Genomic DNA, 22103 nt, shown 5'->3' with positions numbered 1-22103 from the left:
GAGAGTCATTACGAGTTTTTACGTTGTCCGTAAAGATAGCGTTTGTAGTCTTTACGAGTATCTACCGATTCCGTAAAGAATACGTTGAGGATCTTTACGAGTTTTTACAACAAGCGTAAAGATTGCGATTAAAGGCTCTCTAAAGGGTCTTTACGCACCACCGTTTATACTACGTAAAGTGCTTGTTTACGCAAATGTAAAGAAGTTCGTAAAGATGCGTAAATAGGATCTCTTCGCGTTCTTTACGGCATCATTACGAATGCGTAAATTTGGGATTTCATGCAGTGTCTATGGTTTGAATCTTGCCCCTTCTATCACAGCACAGGGTTACCTGGCTTTAGGACGCATAGTTTCGCTTCCATATGTGTTAATCTTGCGTCTGGTTCGCGAAATCCTTACGACAGGAAACAACTTGTTTAGTAAACTGCTGGGTATAGTGTTGCACGTGGATGGCGATTCGATTTGTCCTTTCACGTCTTTTTTTTAGTTTTCCTCCATGTATGAGATTTAGAAAAGCAAAAAAGATCCATGCCGGCTGTGGCGGGTGTCTCGCAATTCGCCACAAACGCTTCTTCATCGTTGTCATCATCGAGAAAATTGGATTGTTGCTGTCGTCCTTGTCGTCTTGCCCCACCTCTACAGACACGCGTAAAATGACCATTTATCCTCCACTTTCTGCTGGCTGTTGAAGGTTACTGCCACACCATAAACACTGTAAAAATTGCTGTGTTGGCTCCAGGCCTTGACTCAGATTTACGCATGTTAATTTTCTTGTAAAATTCACTTGTTCCTGCTGTGCTTTCCTGGCAGTTTTCATGAACTGATTCGCGAACACTGTCGCTTCGAACGTCTTGGCAACTTCGACAACTTCTCGTAGCGTAACTTTCGTTTGTCCGCTGTCTCTCTGTTTGTGTCATTTTCCGATTCGTTTACTCGAAGAGCTTCAGACGTTAAACCACCAATAAATTGGTCCCGCATAAGCTCGTCAGCAAAGTCTTCATATTCACACTGTGCTGCTTGATTGCGTACTCCCGTCTCCCAGGTGGCGATCGACTCGTTTTCGTTTGGCAGTAAGCGAAGAAACTTTTGCTGATCGCCTGACTCTTCAATACTAGCGCCATTCTCTAAGCTAGGTGACAACACAATGAGGTTTATTTTGATCGGCTTAATGTCTAGGCCCAAGCTGTATTTGTAAACCGTTCTCTCTGCCGGAGATAAAGATTCCCGGAGACACGCCATAGCTTATCAGGCTTGGTCCATTTTTGTGCTTCAGTTTCTTTCGATGGATCGAACCAATTTTGCATGATGCAGTGATCCGTGAAATCTACTTTGTAAGTTTCCAGGACGGAAAATGGCTTGTGTTCGAGGCCATATTGCTGTAAACTGTGGGCTCGTTGAGTAGGTAAAGCGCTAGATCCGTTAGATTGCTAAAAAATCTACGTCGCTGCCACCATGTTTATTGTCCGATAACACGTTGAAAACTGAATACATTAAGTTACTGCAAGCAATTAAAACATACCATTTGGATGCGTGCGTGGTAATGCTGTACGGTAAAATTAAGGTGCAAGTGCATATGATTAATACACACTAAGGTGAAGATAAATATGCAAGTGATTATCACATGGTGTAACAAAAGTAAATTTGAAATGGTTACCTTGGACATTTGGAGAACAATGTTATTGCCAAGATCGACGATACCTTCAGCAATAGCTCTCGGGGTTGAGTGTTTGATGTCGTTTGTACCAACGTGTAAGATTATTTCCCCAAGTTGTTGATTTAACATGGGCTTGATGTAATGGAACATATCCTCGATCTTTGCGCCTGGGAAGGCCTTGAAAGCAGATCTTGCATTTGTGGATAGTTTTCATTCTTGAACATTCTTCACAATAGAGTCTACTAAAACAACCACAGTTTTATTTTTCAGTGTAGGTTCGGATGTAGGTTCCAGTGAAGGTTGTGTGATGGTAGCCAATTCATCGACGGAGTTCGCGTTTTCGGAGCGCTTCCTCTTCTTCTTCGTAGATTTCGTTCCCACTGCCTAGGATCATGTATTCCGACCACCTCTTGTGACTTATCTTTATAACGAGGGTCATTACTGTTGGAATACGTGGTATCGTCGGCAGAAAGGCTGGCTCTCTCTTTCTCAAGTTGGTCGATTGTTGACTCATAAGTTATACATTTAAGCCTGAGATCAATTAACTCGTTGTGTACTTAATTTGTCAACGAATAATAACGATCTGTATCTTTTTCTTGGTTAAGGCTTCCTTTGATGTTGTTTATCTCAGAAAAGAGATTGTTTAATTCTCCTTTAAGTCTTGTACTGCAAAGTCCGTTGTCCTCAGTCGCTTCATCGACCAATATGGCGGCTTCGTGTTCTGAGGAAGGGCGTTCAAGCTTTTCGAGAGAAACATTCCCCATACTTGGTTCTTCATGTTCATTTGCAGTGTCCCCGTTAACAAAATCACTGAGAAGACATTGTTTGAAGTTGTCACTCTTCTTACCCAGGATTTGCAACGTTTTTGTGCTGTGATAAAAATTAACCGTTATATTTGGTGTTTTGAAAACAGGTGACGAAGCGTTGGTTGATACTTGCAAATTATCTGCCGTCACATAAAGCCGCTTCGCGAGAAATGCCGATAATTATTCGTTGCTATCTTGCCACGTGAATTGGTTCGAAGATTTGTTGCAAAGTAAGTTCATTCCCAGGTTCGTAAACTCTTTCTGTCTCGCCATGTGAGTAACCATGTTGCCCTAGCGGACTTTTGTGTGAGATACAAATTAGATGCCGTTCAGTGGTGCAAATTTTTTTCATGTCACCAACTACGTCAATATGACCTCAGTTTCTAATATATCGAAATTCGTTGTTATCCATTATAAATGCTCTTCTAGAGATCGGTGTACTCCATTCAGTCTAAAAGCCTTTATCAAATATCACAAAGATAGTAAAAATTCACACATTTATCTGATTGCCCCCGCAGGGTTTTCTTCGGACCAAAACTAGAGCAAGGCAACCCTCGAGTTCCCGCATAAAAGTAGTTACAGTTAATACCCGTGTAGTAAAATGCAAAGTTCGTATACCAGAAACAATCTCGATGTTGTCTTAACAGGGCGCGCACGTAATAAATGGGTAATGATGACGTAGCACCTTCGGAAAGCTATCAGACTGGTCCAGACTGGTATTTATTTCTTAATAAGGTCGTAATGCGCCGAACAATTTTCTGACTGTCATTTTACACCCATCAAACGTCGAGAGGAACGGCCGAACTCAGGGAGTTTGAAGCGGAGAAATCATCCTTTGAGGACGTCCAACGGACTATTTGATGGCCAGTTAAAAAGGAGAATTCGGAGAGTTTATGAAAGCAAATCCAAGGGGTATCTGTCATCGTGCAATATCGTATGAAAAGCAGACTTTTCTCCGTAGTGCTCGAGTGCTTCTTCGAACGAGTAAAGTAACGTAATTAATACACATGCTTTACAGTGAATTTGCATTGCAATATATATTTTTGAGCAAGACTGAATGATTCTTTGTTTTCCAACAACTCTCCCAATAGTTTTTCCTAACAGAGAATTTTTTGAAAACCCTGCACCTTTCGGGTAAATTAATGTTTCTCAAAATGACTCAACATCGAGTAGAATTGTTCCCTGGCCCCGGTTGCTGGTATCGAGTAATTTTCCTCGAAGCGCATATAGCTATAGATCGCGTTGGGTTTCCAGAAGTAAACATGTTGCTTATCTGAACATTTTTGTTTGCTTGCCACTTTTTGTCTCTATTATGTCTATATTCACGAACCTCGTAAATAATCAATTCATATATAATATTGTAACTCCATAATTCCACAGCAAACACGGCATTAAAACCTTTTAATCACAGGTTACGAGTTACGCAGTTCTGACAACTCAACCAAGCACATGGCTCTTGCACCATCGGTCACTTGACTTACAATAGCTACTTAGGGGGATACCCCAGAGTATAACCTAACGCTACAATATATAAATACATTGATCTGACGTTAACTGTTGCTATTCAATTTTTAACACTAGTGTGACAACGTGAGACAACATACATAAATGTTAAGTCGTCCACTTAGTAAGTAACGGTGTGTTTTATAAGAAACTTGGTTATCATAAACCATTCCTCCCGGTTGAGTGTTATTTCTAGGTCAATAAACAACTGATGAGAGATACATTGTGTGTCAGTCGCATTGTAGTGTAATCCGTCTTTTAGCGCGCTAATTACGCCATAAATGACCAATCTTGTTGAATGTGAACTGAGGATACGAAATACAACTACATTTTCCAATCAAAGTGACACTATCGTTAACTCGTGGATGTGGCTGATATTCAGGCCATGTTCAATGCAACCAGACTCTGGCTTCTGTTGATAACTATGATAACAGATAAAAGGTCAAACTTCTTCTCAGCCATCTCTTTTAATTAACAGAAAAATTCAAAACTTAGTAGTGAGTAATGGATTATGAAATATGTACAGTTATTTATTTTTACAGTGCAATCTCGGTCATTTGAACCCTCAATTTTTCGACACTCCCGATTCTTTGAACTAGTAGTTGTTACTTCTCTTGGATTAGCTTCAGTCAGATTTTACCTCTTAGTTTTTTGAACAAAATTCAGTTTCCCTAGGAGGTTAAAAAAAAATTTGGTATTCCACCGTAGTGAGTTATACAATATTATTATACAAATGTTATACACTAATTGAATTGTTTCCTTTTACTTGCTTTTGATAATCCAACAATAACTGTTTAGTTTTTTATGGGTTTTGTGACGTCAGTGACCAGTGCTACAGTTTTCTACGCCTTATCACATAGTCTGTTATAACATTTTCAGTAATATAAGGAAACACTAATTAACATTTCCTTTTCCATTTTGTTCTGGCTTAATGTAAAATATTCTTTATTTATGTAAGAACAGTTTAAACCACTGATTGTTTGAAGGATAAGGTGATGAAATGCTTTCAACTTGCAATATTTTAAGCAAAGTATAAATTGCACATCATTTTGTGAAATATTCAGAAGAGGGCTATGATATGCACACTCAACTCTCTTTAAGCACGCTTGTAACTTCTATTTTTTTCTCAGAAAAACAGGATGATGAAATGTAATGTAAGGAATGCTTATTTAATGATACATGGTAGGTATTTTGCTGTCTAAAAATGAATGGGACTTCTCAGATGAGGTGCTATGCATAAGCTGGAGTGATGAGGCAGCAGCAGTGTAGTGTTTAGCAGTCTATTGACTTCTTCGATTGGGTTTTTGCTTGTAAGGACAAAAGGTTAATGAGTTGAATGTAATTTTTTTTGGTGGAAGGAAACACTTAATTTTCTTCTCAGTATTACCTCAGTTAGAAAATGTGGTCGATGCAAGGTACAAAAAAAAATAACTCTTTGACCTTGGTAAGATTCAAACCCATGACCCAACCATTTTGTATTACTGATGGACCAAATGTCCTCACTAGGGCAATGCGAAATTTAAGTGGTTTTCTCCCAGCACAGAAATTTACACTCCATGCAGAGATAATTCTCTGATTTCTCAATTATTGTATAATCAGTACTGCACAGCCCAAACTTTCATTATCCTTTAATTGTTGTGTTATTTCCAACTTTATTCCAAGTTAACTCTCTCCTGTAGCAAAGTGTAAACAAACTGCTGGGGATAACTGTCCCATGATTTTTTTTGTAACAGTGGACGCAGTTGAGACAGGGACAGTTGAGGATTTATACCCCAGTACTATTTGATTTTATGTCAAACCAACTTGGCAAAGGTCATCGAACGCACTGCCTAATCCAGGTCTCATTCTTACTAGTTTTCATATATATATGAAGTAGCATAAGGCATTTACAAGCAATTGTTGTGTTGACTTTGCAATGTCAAGAATAAAAGCCAGCTAATTACCGCTGTGGTTTCCTTGAACAAAACAGTATCAGTTTGCACTCTCAAAACAAAAGAACTAATGTTATTGACAGGAAGTTATGAAAGGTTCATGCCTTTCCTATCCCTTCTAAAACAAATGTAAAAAAATAATTAATAATTACAATGCATTCTAAGATTAAGTTGACAGCAAGAAAGACATCTTGACTCTCTAACAAATCGATAACAGTTTTGCATGGAACTAAGCACCTAGTTTGAGACCAAAATAAACAACGTTAATGTGTAGAAGAATAGCTATCAACCTGGGAACAACAGAAAATTTTAAAAGTGAGCTTTTCGATACATTTTATTGAATTAATGAGCTACATGAGCTACATGTACAGTATTTAAAATAAAAAAAGAAAAATGCCTCAAAGCTAACTATATTTCTCCTGTATTCAAACATCTCCAATGTGTATCTCCCTCAAACAGAACCTAAACATCAACAAAAACAAAATCACTCAATTTGACTAGAAAACGATGAAATCTAAAATATGTTTTGTAAATCCCTATTATGTTACCGACCACATGAATTCATATAACAACACTGACCTACTATTATCCGTATTAGCTTGCAATTTGAACATTCTCTTGCTTAAAGATTAAAGATTACTTCTAGATAATTTCTCCCTCCTAAAAAAACAAAACAAAACAAAACAAAATAAAACAAAAACACCACAATTAGTTTAAAAAGTGTGCAAGCATACATAGAGATTTGAAGTTTTCTTACCTCCTCGATTGACAAAGCCGTCGGAACTTTCGCCGTCCACCGACAGGGCAAAACCCCTTCTACTTTTAACATTAATCACACTAAAAAAATTCCTTCAACACAACCAATCTTCGATATCTATTAGAGCGGAACAGTTTCCATACAGTGGCGCAGGGTCGAAAGAATAAAATCGCTTCCAAACTTGAAAACTTATGCAAAGTTTCCTAGCGCTTATAAAGATCCTTGCTATTTTCATCCACTGTTCTGATTCAGGTTGACGTCTACACACTTCTATTTTTATCCAAATCTCTAGAACTTAGCAAAGACAACTAAATTTGCCCTTTCGGGCGCCATGTTTGTTTTTGAAATTTAAGTTCGCTCGTGTGTTAGAAGAATCTGGGTACTAGCGCATAGATCAACCAATCACCAATCACCCTATTGTCTCCCTTGCTGTGGGATTGGCTATTATTCCACTTCTGGTTACATCGGAATGAGTGATTCATTCGCATAGGGAAATCCACTACACTCGTGGATGCTAAAGCATATCCACGAGTAAAAACGAATTCTTCGCTCATCCGGTCGCAGATGAGTGATTTATCAACGGATCAAGCATTATTATTATGCGCACTAAAACTATCTGTATGCACAGTATCAGATAGCAACAAAGGGCGCGTAGCGTAACCTGTGAGCCAAGCGAAACTTAAAATAGCACGTGAATAAATCAATAAAATATATATACATATATAAAAATCATAGTCTAGATGTCTGAAAGTCTGAAACTTATACAAATAACTATTCATGGCTGGTCTATTATTATTATGATTATGATTATTATTATTATTATTATTATTATTATTATTATTATTATTATTATTATTTGTAGGCACTATAAAGAACATCACTCTGTGGGATCCAGACTTTTAAAGGTCCCGAAGGGGGTAGCCTTGAGTGAAAAATGTTTGATAGGAAATAAAGTTAAAACCGTTATTTCTCATCTCCTTCCATTTTTCGCTACTGCTTTGTTTACTTTGAAGTTCCCTCGCTTACTCGATTTTTTTTTGTTTAATTTATTGAGTACCTTTCTTCCGCTGTATCTCGTGGCTGGCAATCTTCTGACAGCCTCTCAGGATCGAAAGTAAGCTTCATAAGGTTCGCAGCTGAAAGACCTGAAAAGAATAAAACATCTTCCATTAGAGGGCAAGCGTTTATCAGTACTTTAGAGTAAGACAATTTGAACTCAGTTTTGTTCTAAAATAAAACGCCGATAAAGACAAAATAACGCAACAAGCATGACCCATTTAAAACCATACTTCTTGCATGGCCGCGTGCCAGAAAGAAAGATCTCTGGCATTCAGGTTCATCAATCGTGACGCCAGTTTCAAACCTATTAATGGTTAAGGGTCGCACAAGAGGAAGTTCAGGGCGAGAGCTAATGGTCATAGCGTCTTTACCGTTATAAGTGCATTCCGTTAAATTATTGATATTAGATCTATCATATAGATTTAAAGGATACGACTGTTGACAAAACGGATATACATAGTTATTTCTGGCTTTCTGCTGATGTTCGTAATTCTTGACTTTCGAGATGGTTTTTAATTGTTTTGCATGAATTAAATTCACTCGCGTTTTGTAGGCTTTCTTATGTAGTTAGGTATGAACCTATGAAGGTCTGATAACATCCGTTAATAAAAGTAGCGTCATCGTGAAAGCGACGACATTTGTTTGCAAAGTTTGCCGTGGTTTTTTGGGAGATCTCTTGGAGGACTTGTTCAAAAAGTCAATTTCTTGAAGATTACTACCTTTAAAGTTTGGTAAATTTCTTTTATTAATTATAAATAGAGGCAATCTGCAACTGACAAAAGGTAGGCAAAATGTGTTTTTAAGTGTTTTTACAAAGAAAATTTATTCATATCAGAAAGGAAAATTATGTAATAAAAATCTTCATATCAGCATTTCCAGTTTTCCACAAATTCTCTACATTTGCACGTGCGTTTAAATAGAACGAAACGACTGCTTGAGTATATAACTGGCTTAAGAAAAATACCAAACCTGATAAGTGCTTCAAAAAAATATAAAAACGTTAAACTGCGGCACCTGAGATCCAGCAATCAAAACGATCATACTCACCGTCTAAAAATTTTAAATTTTTTCGCCTCTACTAGCCACAGAGTTTGATTTATAGGGAACACAAGAACACCCGAGTTAAGGAACTCTTCTTTGTTGCTTACAATACAGAAAAAAATATAATACTAAATTCATTGACATTTAAATTCTCCTTAGTTACTTAGTTGGCTAGTTAGTTAGTTTGTATGTTTACGTTTCTCCGAAAACAACGATCACTTTGCTGGAAATAGAAATAAAGTCACCAGTGTATGTATCTAGGCCCTATCTTGTTATGGGGAAAGGAACTGAGATCCAACGATAAAAGGATCTGATGCGAAAGATACACCGATGTCTATATGTTCTTGTTTGACTATATCGCTGCCTTAGAACGCTTGTCAAAAAACACAAGTACTAAAGAAAATTATTGTTACCTTAGTCTTTTCTAACGCAATGTCGTGATCCTTTTTTTAGAGGTGTCATTAGCAATGTTTTCTCAACTGATGATGAAAGTGTTAATTATGTGGTCCGTGGTGCCCTGTGACAGCATACAGCGTAACAATTGCAGCTACACTACATTTGGGAAGACAGATTTGTTAATAGTCAGCCAATGCCCCGACAGTGATCAAGTACCAGCCGGGATTCCACCAAACACCGTGATGCTGTATGTGTAATAAAAACTTAATTTAGTGGGTTCACATTAGGTTACAATTATTGCCATTTGTTTAGTTCTATTTTATATCTCGTTTTAGGAATCTTTCAAGGATTTCTTTGAAATTCGTTTATGAAGACTCCTTTGAAGACCTTACTTTACTCAAGAAAATGTAAGTGCCATCACGTGACATTTTTACTTATTTTTCTTATTTTCCTCAGTTCTTTCATTTCCTGTGTGCATTTATATAATCTTAAGTACGCGAGCACTATCATCGATTGCTAACCCTTAGCTCTGGAAAGTTAAAATCAATTAGAATTTCAAATGAAAAGTTTCTCAGCTATAATATCTATGATGATGACGTCCTTTTTCTAGCCTTTCACCGCTTTCAATTTCTGATTGTTGTAAGGTATATACCGTTTGTTTGTCAGATTTGATTTTTCATCTCTCACAAGGTTATTTTTATCGAAAGACATAACAATATATTCAGCTTAATGACTCTAATAAATTGAAGTCAATTATGTTATTCATAATATTCTATTTAACTATAAAATACTTCCATAAACTACCCCTTGTTAAAAACATTTTGAAAGTGAAAAACGATAAAAGACGACGACGTTTTGACGTTGAACTAATGCCTCTTTCAAGTAAAAAAAAAAGGCTGATGAGAATGGATAAATACAAAAAAAGATAGAGAGTTTTGCGCGGATGGCTTCGGTCTGTCTGTTGAGACGTGAATTGCGTTCTTTAATAAAAAGCATCTCGTACACGAGGGATTCAAACTTTGTACGGCATTTGCATAAAATCCCAAACTGTTTTTTATTCCGAGGTGACGAGAATTCCCATGGGCCTCCAAAAGCTTGATATTAATTTTTAAGAGTAAGGAAACTTCAGAGAACATACATAATGATTAAGAAAATTTTCCCTCGTTGTTGTTTTAACCGTCAATTATCGTATGATCTAAGAATTTTCATTAACTAAAGAGGCAAAAATTGAATCTATATTCCTTTATAATTTTGATGAATACTATGCACAACTAAACAATTTTGAAAAATATTAACTGACCTATCATTCCCCTTGTTAAAAACATTTTGAAAGTGAAAAACGATAAAAGACGACGACGTTTTGACGTTGAACTAATGCCTCTTTCAAGTAAAAAAAAAAAGGCTGATGAGAATGGATAAATACAAAAAAAGACAGAGAGTTTTGCGCGGATGGCTTCGGTCTGTCTGTTGAGGCGTGAATTGCGTTCTTTAATAAAAAGCATCTCGTACACGAGGGATTCAAACTTTGTAAGGCATTTGCATAAAATCCTAAACTGTTTTTTATTCCGAGGTGACAAGAATTCCCATGGGCCTCCAAAAGCTTGATATTAATTTTTAAGAGTAAGGAAACTTAAATTCAGAGAACATACATAATGATTAAGAAAATTTTCCCTCGTTGTTGTTTTAACTGTCAATTATCGTATGTTTTAAGAATTTTCATAATAATAATTAATATTTGTATGGCGCAAATTAGCATGTGTATATGATCAAATGCGCCTAACACATTGTATATGTTAACTAAATTGTATATGTTAATTAACTAAAGAGGCAAAAATTAAATCTATATTCCTTTATGATTTTAATGAATACTATGCACAACTAAGCAATTTTGAAAAATTAACTGACCTATCATTCCTATCCCTTTCATCCAGAGATCTTTCAAGGAACCTTCTAAAGTTCATTCCACAAAGTGCCTTCCGCAATCTAACATCGCTACTAGCTGTGTAAGTAACACGTTTATAATTAAGAGATGGATTCCATTGTGCCCTACATATGTTCTTAGTACATTTTGGCATCTTCCGTGATCTCATATAACCGAGCATTGAGCCTACTCATTCATATGAAACATTTCAGCTGAGAGGCATTTTCACTTTCATGCTGATTAACGTGTCAATCATAATCTCTAAAAAAGCTTTGATAATGTTATATTCTATTGCACCCAGTTGTACTTAAATTTAAAACATAACTCGTAGGACATGTACAAACAATTTATAAAAACTAACGTTTCACCGGTTTTTAGAGTAAATGTTTCCTTCACATATACAACTCATCGACTTTCAAATCTTAGCGGTATTCAGGATGCTTGTCTGATAAACCTACGAGAACTTTAATGGCCTAGCTGCCACGAGTCTCCAGTAGCTCAGTGGCAGAGCATCGGAATTAGTAATCAGAAGGTTGCAGGTTCAACTCCTGTTGAGAGAAATCGGTATGGCTGTGTCATTGACTGAAAATGTACATATCATAACCTTTTTTCCCCGTTTGGAGAAGTCTGACGATCCAAATATTTGAATATCGGATATCTCCTGCGGTTACCAAACTTGGGAAATTGTTTCCATCGGTTCCTGTCGGAGTTTTCGCAAAAACGCTGAGTTTGTTCCAAAATCTCTTGGTCTTTTGTTCGTGAAAAAGCAAAACAGTTTCCAAAAATGGCCAATTTTGGATTGTCTTCATTTGAGCACGCACCGGTCACACTACAAAAATACATTGTCTGTATGTTTGCCCTTCAGTTTATAGGAGAATGTTGACGTAATTGTTTAAATTTTGCCTCATTAACATATATCAAGCAAACCCAACGAGAAAATTCGACGAAATACTAAAAATGTCGGATTTATTCCGCGGTAAGATGTCTGCAAATCATAAATAATTCTCAATAAGTTCAATATTCAAATTGTTTTCGTAATTATATCGCTGGTATTTGTAGGTGGTTTTAGCATGCTCTGATCGTCTAATTAGAACGCAGGATTCTTTTGTAATGCGTGTGATCAAAGTTTCACTGAATATATTGTTTTACATACTGTCCTATACACTTAAGTTAAAGTATGTTCATTTTCGAGCGCATTCAGGATTAAGTAGTGCAACTTCTCTCAAGTCAGTAATGTACAGACAAATAATTTTGTTAAATATCCTCAAACACAAAGCAATTGAAGTTTAATTAAACATTCGACAACATTCTTCATTGTAGCATCTGCTTGTACTATTAATGTGGAGAAATAATGGAAAATGTGTGTTTCTTTTTAATTGCAGCAATCTTCGAGAGAACTCCATCAAGGGAGGTTTTCATCTACCGGAAACTGTTATCAGGCTGTAAGTCTTGATTTGAATCAATTTAATGGAATGAATTTGTTTATAGGTGATCGTGAAGAGTGGTGGACACCTCTTGACAACCAAAAAACAAAAAAGGTTTGAAATCAAACGGGGTGGAGGGGGGGGGGGGGGGGGGTGTTGGATTCGGGGTGATAGAAAAAGGGTCTGGAACAGAGAAGCGATGCTCCACAACTTTAAAAGCCGTCCTTAAATAATGTGGTAAGCGGAGTCTCAGCTACTGTTATCTTTCAGATTGCTTTTTCTCTCACTTTCAAACTGGAGAATATACTGTGACTGCGAAATCTGCGAAGACTTTATCATCATTGCTCTCCGGCTTTCTCCTTGTGTTTATTTTCACCGTAGGTCGGCGAGCGACAACTGCTCCATAACAATTATCTGGGAATGACAACTTCGAGAATAGCAAGTTTGCGGCGAATTGCAAGTTGTGCCCGGAATTAAACTTTAGGACGGTGCCTTATAATACAGGCGTATTTGACACAGTTTATGACAATGCGGGTAAAGTAGATTTTAACAAGGGCTATTGAAATCCGAAAAACAAATTGGTGGTAGATATCGACGCTTAAAAGCGTCAGTCAACTAATCGATCACTTTATTTAAGTGTCAATGTCTTCAGCGCAGAGCACTAATTGGGGACACTTTCCAAATCGAATATGGAATAAGTGTGTGCAATTTTCTTTTCCAAATTGAAGCTTAATTACCTCTGAAAATGCCTCGTTTCTTCCAATTGTCTTTTGGGATTCCAGCAGCGTGTGCTAAGAACTTATTTTCCTGCATAGTCATAAACCTAGCAAAAATCCTTTTGAAGAAGCAGCTACCGTCCTTAAGAAATTAATTGATTTTAGCTGCGGCTCAGGTAAGCCGAACTCAGGATAAATACTGCCTGATAAAGCTCAAACCCAGCAATTCTGTTCTTTTATTAAGACTGGAAAATTGCGAGGAAAAAAATTGTGTTCATTAAGCGGCGAACAGTACATAGAAATTCTAAAATGCGAAATAAAATAGCAAACTTCAGTAAAGCGTGTAATGTCCAGACGTATAAAACTCGCAGTACAAGCTCTCCCCAGCTACTCCCTCCGACCGCCATAGTTTTCCATGACTGAATTTCGTTGCGCACCCGCCGACCAAAACCAGTTCCAGTACAACAGAGTCTTTCCTGGCGACCAACGGTTGGCCAAAGAGCGAGCATCACTCCGGGTACGAGATTGGAAAATTTTGGGCTAATTTTAGTCAACCAATTTCTTGCGTGATGGCAATACAGCATATTATCTTTCAGTGATCTGCGAGACAACCTTCTTTCCTTTGCTGACTTGAAAATCATCCTGAATGGATTGCAACGGCTTACTTTCTTGTAAGTCATAATTTTTAATTTAATAACAGCTCGTACTATTTTGCCCTTGAAATTTTATATGTATATAAATGTATATGGTCTTCAAATCCCCTTACAGTACATAACATTGCCCTCATGCCTTGCTTACACTGGCCCCACAAGTTAGGAATAGTCCAAAATCGGAATAGGAAGAAAAAGTCTTGCCACTACGTTGGGTTCAATCTCCTTCGCAGGCTGCATCTGTGAAATTAACAATTATTCCCCAATGTGAAATACAAGTAACATACACCGCAGGCAGAAAACTTGTGGTCACGTTCTTTAACAATCAGCCGAATGAAGTGGATTCAAAGGTTGAAAGGTTGAAATTAGTGATTTAGAAGTGCATAGCTGAATACCGATACTGAGTTTAGGTAGCCAATCATAGAGCGCTAAAAACACGTGGAGCAAATCTAAACGCGTTCATAACTTCATGAATATCAAACATGGATCATATATATCACCTCCAAAACTGTCCAAAAATCTTTCCCTGAAGGCCTGCCAAAAAGAAAAATAAGGCAAAGGATATCAAATAGTACCACTGTTCTCTTCTTATAACTGCTATCCGATTTTGTCCCGCGTGGCTTGTTTTATCCAATGAAAGCGCTCGGAAATTAACGGGGAGGCCATAAAGAGGAATCACATATATCTAAATAAGTTATTAATCAGTTATTAATTTTTACAAGAATAATTAACGTTCATCTTGAGATAGGTATTAATTGTTTGTTGGTAAATTTCAGGAATACTGAAAGAAATGAGCAGATTGGACCTGTCCTTACATCAGATATTTTTGAAGGTTTTGACAAAATGGTCAATTTGTAAGTTTCCAAGGTGAATTAAAACGTAACATTAATAAAAGAGAAACCATCAGAGGTACGAGCGCAACTGAAAAAAAAAAATGACCCTTGAACAGAGTTCCAACAAATGACTGATCTCTCATTCCAACTAAGGGCTGGTTTATTTGTGAATTCGTAATGTATCGTAGAGGTGATGAGATAACTGGAATATAGGATATAGATATATTTCAACTGCGGATGAAATAATTAGTAAATAAGAGAGCACCGCAACTGTGTACGCTACTTAAGGGGTTTCGAAAAGAAACCCTGAAAAAAGCCAGGCTTAAATGTTCAACGTCCAAACATATGAGGGCAATACCGCTGCAACGCTCAAGACATGTAATTCTTACATTGCGCGAAGGTCTACCATTTGTGTTATTCATTTGCTTGTGTTCGTTTCATTAATCTTAGAGAGCAGGTGGAAATCTTTGTAAACAGGGGCCATCAGAGGTCCTTGTTGGCTTAAACAACTAAAGCACACAGCTGATTAAGAACCCATTCTGGTCGTTCAAAATTCAGGAACAGAATTTGTTCCTGGCTTAAGACCGATACAAATCGAAGTTTGAAGCCAGCGCCAATTAGCAATCCAATAAGCAATCACTTTGCTTCTCAAATTTCGTGATGAACCTCCAATCCCGCTTTCATTAAGAACATCTGCAGTACAGTAATTGAAGTGTAGTTGCACTAAGGACATAATATAGTTTGTAGTGTGTTAAATGGAATAAAAGCCTTTGAATATTAAAAGTTCTCCCACTCATTTTCCGTTTGGGTGTAGGCTTTTGCAGGCGTTTACTCCTAAATAAATAAAGTGCCCATAAATACATTTTCCTTTTCTAGAAACATGGGAAGTTGCAAGCTGGAAAAGATCGAGAGTGGGACCTTTCATGCAATGAAGGACTTGAGCGTTCTGTAAGTTACTATGTGCAAATAAATGAATCAAAGCATTTAAACTCTAAGCTCTGTAGCGCGCTCCGTTGATCTAGTTACGTGGCGAGGGCGAAAGCGCGAACAGAAAAAAAAAAATGCGCGCGCGAAGAGAAGGAAGTAGAAATACACTGCAGGGGGTCCTTTCATCTTCTTGATTTGTCACTGTTGGCACCTCTTTTAATTGATAGTACGGCCCACTTTGAAGAACGATTATAATTTCGCGGAAAACAGAATGCCGTATGATTTGCAAAAAACAAACCAGACTAAGCGTAATCTTTAATGTTTGGCGTTCATGCTTGGCTGTCTCCCGTAAAATATATATTGACTGTTAAGAGTAAATGTCCCTAAGGAGCAAATAGCTCAAAGTTTGATTTCGCTTATACTTTTTCCATAGATAGGCCATTGACCTTAGCTGTTGGCTGAAAACTAACAAGCTCAGTCTAAATGTTGCTAAAACAGAACTAATGATTATTGGATCAAGACAAAGACTATCTGCCCAATATAACGATATAGAATTCAGAATTGATGACCTAATTATCAAGAGAGTCGATGAGATTAAATCTTTGGGTCTTACCATAGATGCCCAACTCTCTTGGGGTAAACACGTTGAAGAGATTTGCAAGAAAGTCTCTACAGCAATAGGCGCCCTAAAACGTGTGCCCTTTATATCTAAAGAAACTTCGATCCAAATTTATAACGCTTTAATTATGCCTCATTTTGATTACTGCAGCCCCGTTTGGGACTGTTGGAGTGGTTACTTGAGTGATAAGCTCCAAAAGTTATAGAATCGTGCAGCCAGAGTTATTACTAAATTACCTTTTGGTACGAGCTAAAACCACCTTCTCTCCACCCTCGACTGGGAGAGGCTATCTCTTCGGGGAAAGAAACAAAAAGCCTTAATGATGAATAAAACCATGAATGACCTTGGTCCGGAATATCTACATAGTTTTTTCTCTCAGCGTCACTCTGCATACAACTTAAGAAACTCTGAGGGAAGGCTGTCCCTGTCCAAACCACACATCAATCATTTGAAACGAAGCTTTTCTTACAGCGCCGAGGCGTTTCTTACAGAATTGAAGCGGTAAAAACTAAAAACTATCATAAGTTGTACTTCCAGGTGGTTTTTCGGTGAGATTCTTTGCGTACCGCAGGTATTTATGGCTAGTTTTTGGAGTTCCTAACAATGCCGTTAAGAGAAGCCGTTGGTCCCTTAAAAAAAATCGTAAAATATTGATAAGAAGAGTTGGCTAGCTATGTTACAATTAAGAGAACTAAAAAAGCATTTAATGAATAGGATTTGCGTGTGAGCGATTCAAGAGTTACGATTTTCTGATTTAGTAGCGTAATGAATGTTGACATTATTTGATGTTTTGTTGTCATAATGTGATCATGATGAGGTTCAAAATTGGAAAATGAAAAAGAGGAAACCCTGAAACGAGCTCAGTAACTCGGAACTCGGGAATGGCCTATAACGAGCGGCTGCCTTTGATAATGGAGAACTGCATTTCAGCGACCACTTGGTCGAGTTCTGATATTGTAAATTGAAAGAGTTTGAAAATTAAATATCAGAGAAAAAAAAAAAAGAAAATGACTTTACTTGTTCCAAGTTTCAAGCTGTTATTCAAACTCTTTCCCACTCAAGGAAGATCATATATGCGTGCGATGCTTCCGGCTCACAATCACTTCACGAATTATGAGATTAAAAACCGATTCACAAACGCTTGACATCTGGAGCTCGTGAATGTTTTCAAACGTCAAAAATTGGGCCCTAAAACTAATCAGACTGACTAGTAGACAGCCATTATATGTTTTTCGATCCCATATTTCTCTCCTATTCTGCCCTAAAAATAACAAATTTATTTTGGTCAATTAGCCTACGGAACATATGCAACAAATTTGAATACATAACACTGTCTCAGGAAAAAGTAGCGCAAATCAAATTTTACAGCTACTTTATCTTCTTAAATGAAGGAGTCGAACAGTGAAATGGAGAAAAACGTGTGATTTTGTTCCTGCCGTGTTGTTTTGAGTGGTCGTTATAGTAGCGGCGGCTCAAATCAATAAGCCAGTGTTACAAAACAACTTTCACTCGATATTCACTTACCTGATCTGGCTGACGCGCACTTGATCCTGGCCAGGCATTTTGGCATGGAATCCTGCGTATGCGGGGCGCTGTTAAAACTGTAAATAGTGAAAGTACTGCTTGTGGGCTAAACTAGGACTCCCCTGCTGATGAAAGACGTTTATTTTAATGAAAATAAGCATTGGTTTCAAGGCCATTTTGAGTAGCGTACACAAACCTTCATGCTTTAGAAAGTAGCCAGCGAGTTTGGAATCTTTATTGTATTAATTTTCTGGTGGGATGGTTGGTCTAGGTTGTTGTAAAGTTTCAAGTTCATTGGATTATTTCAGACCGTGAAAGGGGCTTCGTCCTTTGACCTAAATTTTAGCTGTTTTCATTTGCCCGTGACCGCACCTTGGCCGCATTTAGAACTTTTGCAGTTTTCTCTAAAAATAAAATACCTTGAAACTTTAAAATAAGATTTTCCAAAAGTGATAATCCAAGGGTATCTTCAGACGAAATATCATAAATTTGACCAAGTGGTCGCTGAAATGCTTTTCTCGGTTCTTATAGCTAAAATAGCTTTAATGAAATAAAAAAGTTGCATAACATTTGAATCGATGTAAGAGACATTCTGAGTTTGAACAGTACACGCAAGGAACATTTCGTTGTTTACTCAAGATGGTCTTTGGCGGATTGTTTGGTTTCCTGCAGGTTCCTTGGGAATAATCAGTTGTCTCGCATACAGAAAGGCATGTTGGAAGGACTTGGTGATGCATTAACACTCCTGTAAGTGGCTCAGTTGAAAGAACGTTTCCCAGCATTTGTAGTTCCATTCACTGCTAAATGTCTGCAGCTGGACGTTTGAACAAAGATTTATAGTTTTTTAGACAACCGCGAGGGAAGCATAGCCCCACTGCTCTTTTTGGTCCCGAGCTGTCTCGTGGCAAATAATGGATTAAAGCACCTACGGATTAAGGACCTACGTTGTAATGTGAAACACTAAAAGCAACCGTTATATCGTGTAAACATATCTTGTCTCAGCTGATACAATCGGTTAAATCCTGTTTTTATTTCTGCTCTGTTTTCCAGGTTTCTAAGCTATAACAGAATAGACGAAATAGCTGACGGAACATTTAAACACATGAAATATCTCAGCCAATTGTAAGTGAAGTCCCAAGATTAAACTAATTTCACTGCAATTATTACCTGCTTGCGTTAAAGAAGTTGATACACGTGTATATTGGCTGCTCTGAAATCACGTCTTTGGCCACGTATTGGTGGATTCTGGTCAATCTTTGTCAATATGACGAAAGATCTGTCAGTTTATTGATACCGAGCTCTTGTGTGTGTTTGTGTTTTTGCACACACGTTAACGTTACTGCCCTCATGTAAAAAGCAATCGACAAAGAAATTTAACCTGACAACACTGGCTCCCAAGTGGGGTAAGGGGTGAGGAGAAAATTCGGCGAGTAGAAGAAGCTGAACTCGATGTGCGGCAAGAAATAAAATGCTTGGCTTGCTCCGCTCGCTGACTTTTCTCTTCCGCCTTGGCCAATACGACCAAAATAACATAACACCTCACCTACCCTGCAAGCAGAGGCCTTTCGAGGGCCTCTGCTTGCAGGGGAATTTTCAAAAGGAATTTCGAAGTTATTTCTTCTTTAGCTTGGAAATGCAAGCGGAGAAATCTCCTAAAAAGTCGGTTTCCTTTATAATCCTTCTGCTTTCTCTAGGTCGACTACACAAACACATCCATCATTTCCTGGGAAGATTGCATCAATGATCCCGATCATCAATTTCGTTTGTTTCGTTTACGTTTTTGTCACCTTCTAACGACTTTTTTCCGGGCACCAGTACCGTGAATTGACGCTCGTGTTCACCTTTCCAAACGTGACGAATATATTGCTTTCGGAGATTAAATCATGTGGCGTCTACATTTTCTGGGGGCCTTTTCTACCTCGCTCCAATACAGAGTCGTCACTTAAATTTCAACTTAATTATGTCAACGATAGTTGTTGCAGTTTTTAATTGTAGTTGTGACTGTCGTTGTAGCTTTCTCTAAATTAAAAATTATGGTTATTGCCTCGTTGCATCTATCAAATGACTACTTAACGACGAACAAAATATGCTGAACTATGAAAAAATGAGAGAAACCAGCAGTAATAAAAAAATATATATATTTAGAAAATATGGACTGTTAATAGTCATTTGATAGGGAAGTACTAAATGGATAAAATAACCTTTCACCGTTTTACCATTAGGTATCTATATTACAACCTACTGACATCAGTTCCAGATCTGACTGGAATTAGAACTATCTCAGAATTGTAAGTACAGAGCATTGTTTTCAATAGTCTTGCCACTATCAGCGTTTCTCCTGAGAAATGGGATAATATGTCAAACAAGAAGGTTTCGTTTTCAGAATCGAAACATTTTATGTTAAAATGTAAACTTAATACAAGCCTAATACGCAATATGGGATAATATGTGTTTTAAGAACATTCAATTTCTGAGGGTCATCAACCGATTGTTTCCTATACAGAAAATCTTTATTATTTAATTAATGGCTAACAACCGTGATGGCTTACCTAAACTCTTCAGGCCCACTAAACGAACGCAATCCTTTCTATTTTAATTGAATTTCGATTATAAGTTGTTAACCCTTAATTTCTAGTCGTAATAACTTATAATAATAGCAGTCCTTAGTTTGAAGGGCTCTAATCATAAGAATAATTGGTAAGTATTTTATGTCACTTTACTTCGATTCTTGATTTCTATTTATGTTTGTTTTTTTCTTTGTCTCTTTTTGTTTATCATGATTGGTCTCAGAGATTTTTCAAGCAACCGCATAAAGGATATATCACGACTTGGAAAGTCTGGAGCCATAGAGTGTTTTGGTCTGTAAGTAAAATCATGAGAGCAAAATATCTAAATGGCGCTCCGACTCTAGGTTCGAGATTGTTTTGTTTTCGGATGTAATAACTATAGTTATTTTTACATGAGCTCGGATTCCTTTGTTCTTTTCGGGGGGAATATATTACATACATCCCAAATCAATTGTCTGAAAAGCTGGGTACGGCTTTGATTGTTTGAAGGGAAGAGCGGGGCTAATGAATAGCTAATTTAAATGCCAGGGAATTATGTGTTAATATGCAATGGGGATAAGTCACTTATTCCCTTGCATATTAACACATAATTCCCTTGCATTTAAATTTACTTTTTATGAAAAACAAATTTACAAATGTTTATTTGGAAATATTAAATACGACGCTACAATTTCTAAAATTGAACGCTGCAAACATGTACACAGTAAATACAGTGAATTTGGAGGGTATTTACTCTTATCTTTCTTCGTTAGTTCATATACAGACGTGCTCAGCCAAAACGACAGTTCGAAATTGCACAGTGTATTTAAAATTCCACTGTTTGGAGCTACAACGAAAGTGTCGCTGTCATTTATTGGTAACGAGTTTTGCTCCGTAAGCCAGTCATCCCAAACTCGTGTACTCCATGAAGTTGCCTTTTTAGTGTTTTGTGGTATTCTTGTATCATTCCTCGCCTGAATTTCCTTTTAGCTTACAATAGTGATCCCTCTTCCGGAATCTTCTTTATCTGTAAAAAGGTCGGTCAAAAGATCCTCGGTGCGTAAATTGAAAGTGTCAACTGCTTTCTCATTGTTTGCACCTGACAATAAAGATTCAAAGTTGTTTTCCGAAAACTCAATTGACGTGCTGCCACTAAAACTGCTTTAATTAACAGACAGTTCTGACTCTGAATCACTCAACATTGCTAGCCTGTTTTTAGCATTTACTACGAACAAGACGAACAATTAATTCAAAATGCGACTTTAAAAAGCTAACATAATTAAAAAGCCGACAAACATGTGAATCCCACTAGTGCCAGCATGGAGTGTTGAAAAACAAAAGAAAGATGAACAATAGGGCTGCGCCCTCGGGCAACTCACGAGGGGAATAAATCACATAACTCCTCGCTTCGGGCCGATAACTATTACTTAATGGATACTAAATGAATTTTGGCTTTAGCGTATTTCACGCAGTTTTAAAATATAAAATAGAAATTTTGACTGATATTTCAACTTATCACGTTATCCTCCAGGAAACTGATTAAAAATCAGATTGACCACTTACCAACAAATATATTTCCGAAGTTCCATGTCAAAGGATTGCTGTAAGTTGGACAACAAGGCTCAATATGGGTCATCTTTTTATTCACTTTTAATTAACTTGTGTACCGGTGAGTTAAGAACTGAGAACTGTTGCATTGAAAATAGAAAGGAAAGTTGAAAGAATTGACGTTGGCCCATTATGCCTATGTGAAAAAAGTTAAAAAAACTCAGTAGAAACAACATTACCAATCAGGA

The 22103-nt window shown here is 37.3% G+C and overlaps 2 protein-coding genes across 4 annotated transcripts in view; one reads left to right on the top strand and one right to left on the bottom strand.

Moving 5' to 3' along the window:
• LOC146451859 (uncharacterized) overlaps positions 1–1239 on the bottom strand; it is a 4448-nt gene extending 3209 nt beyond the window's left edge. Inside the window, exon 1 of the mRNA XM_085098616.1 lies at positions 849–1239. Within this exon, the coding sequence (XP_084954742.1) occupies positions 849–1239 (391 nt within the window). The remainder of the gene's footprint in view (positions 1–848) is intronic.
• LOC146451856 (uncharacterized) overlaps positions 1–22103 on the top strand; it is a 149701-nt gene that overhangs the window by 107703 nt on the left and 19895 nt on the right. The window contains exons 1-13 of one of the 3 annotated variants that reach the window (XM_085098542.1): positions 8341–8441; positions 9205–9394; positions 9483–9554; positions 11079–11150; positions 12451–12510; positions 13805–13879; positions 14635–14712; positions 15568–15639; positions 18434–18508; positions 18812–18883; positions 19984–20049; positions 20552–20623; positions 21839–21910. In XM_085098542.1, coding sequence (XP_084954668.1) covers positions 9219–9394; positions 9483–9554; positions 11079–11150; positions 12451–12510; positions 13805–13879; positions 14635–14712; positions 15568–15639; positions 18434–18508; positions 18812–18883; positions 19984–20049; positions 20552–20623; positions 21839–21910 — 962 coding nt within the window. In that variant the 5' untranslated portion in view covers positions 8341–8441; positions 9205–9218. Of the gene's footprint in view, positions 1–8340; positions 8493–9204; positions 9395–9482; positions 9555–11078; positions 11151–12450; positions 12511–13804; positions 13880–14634; positions 14713–15567; positions 15640–18433; positions 18509–18811; positions 18884–19983; positions 20050–20551; positions 20624–21838; positions 21911–22103 lie in introns of those variants that run through there. The other 2 variants (XM_085098541.1, XM_085098539.1) reach the window with 2 other exon arrangements.

The sequence above is a fragment of the Pavona decussata genome, unplaced genomic scaffold (assembly GCF_977016875.1).
Source record: "Pavona decussata unplaced genomic scaffold, jaPavDecu1.1 SCAFFOLD_383, whole genome shotgun sequence".
Taxonomy (NCBI): domain Eukaryota; kingdom Metazoa; phylum Cnidaria; class Anthozoa; order Scleractinia; family Agariciidae; genus Pavona; species Pavona decussata.
Note: the sequence above shows the minus strand (reverse complement) of the source record. Positions and strands in the feature narration are given on the sequence as shown.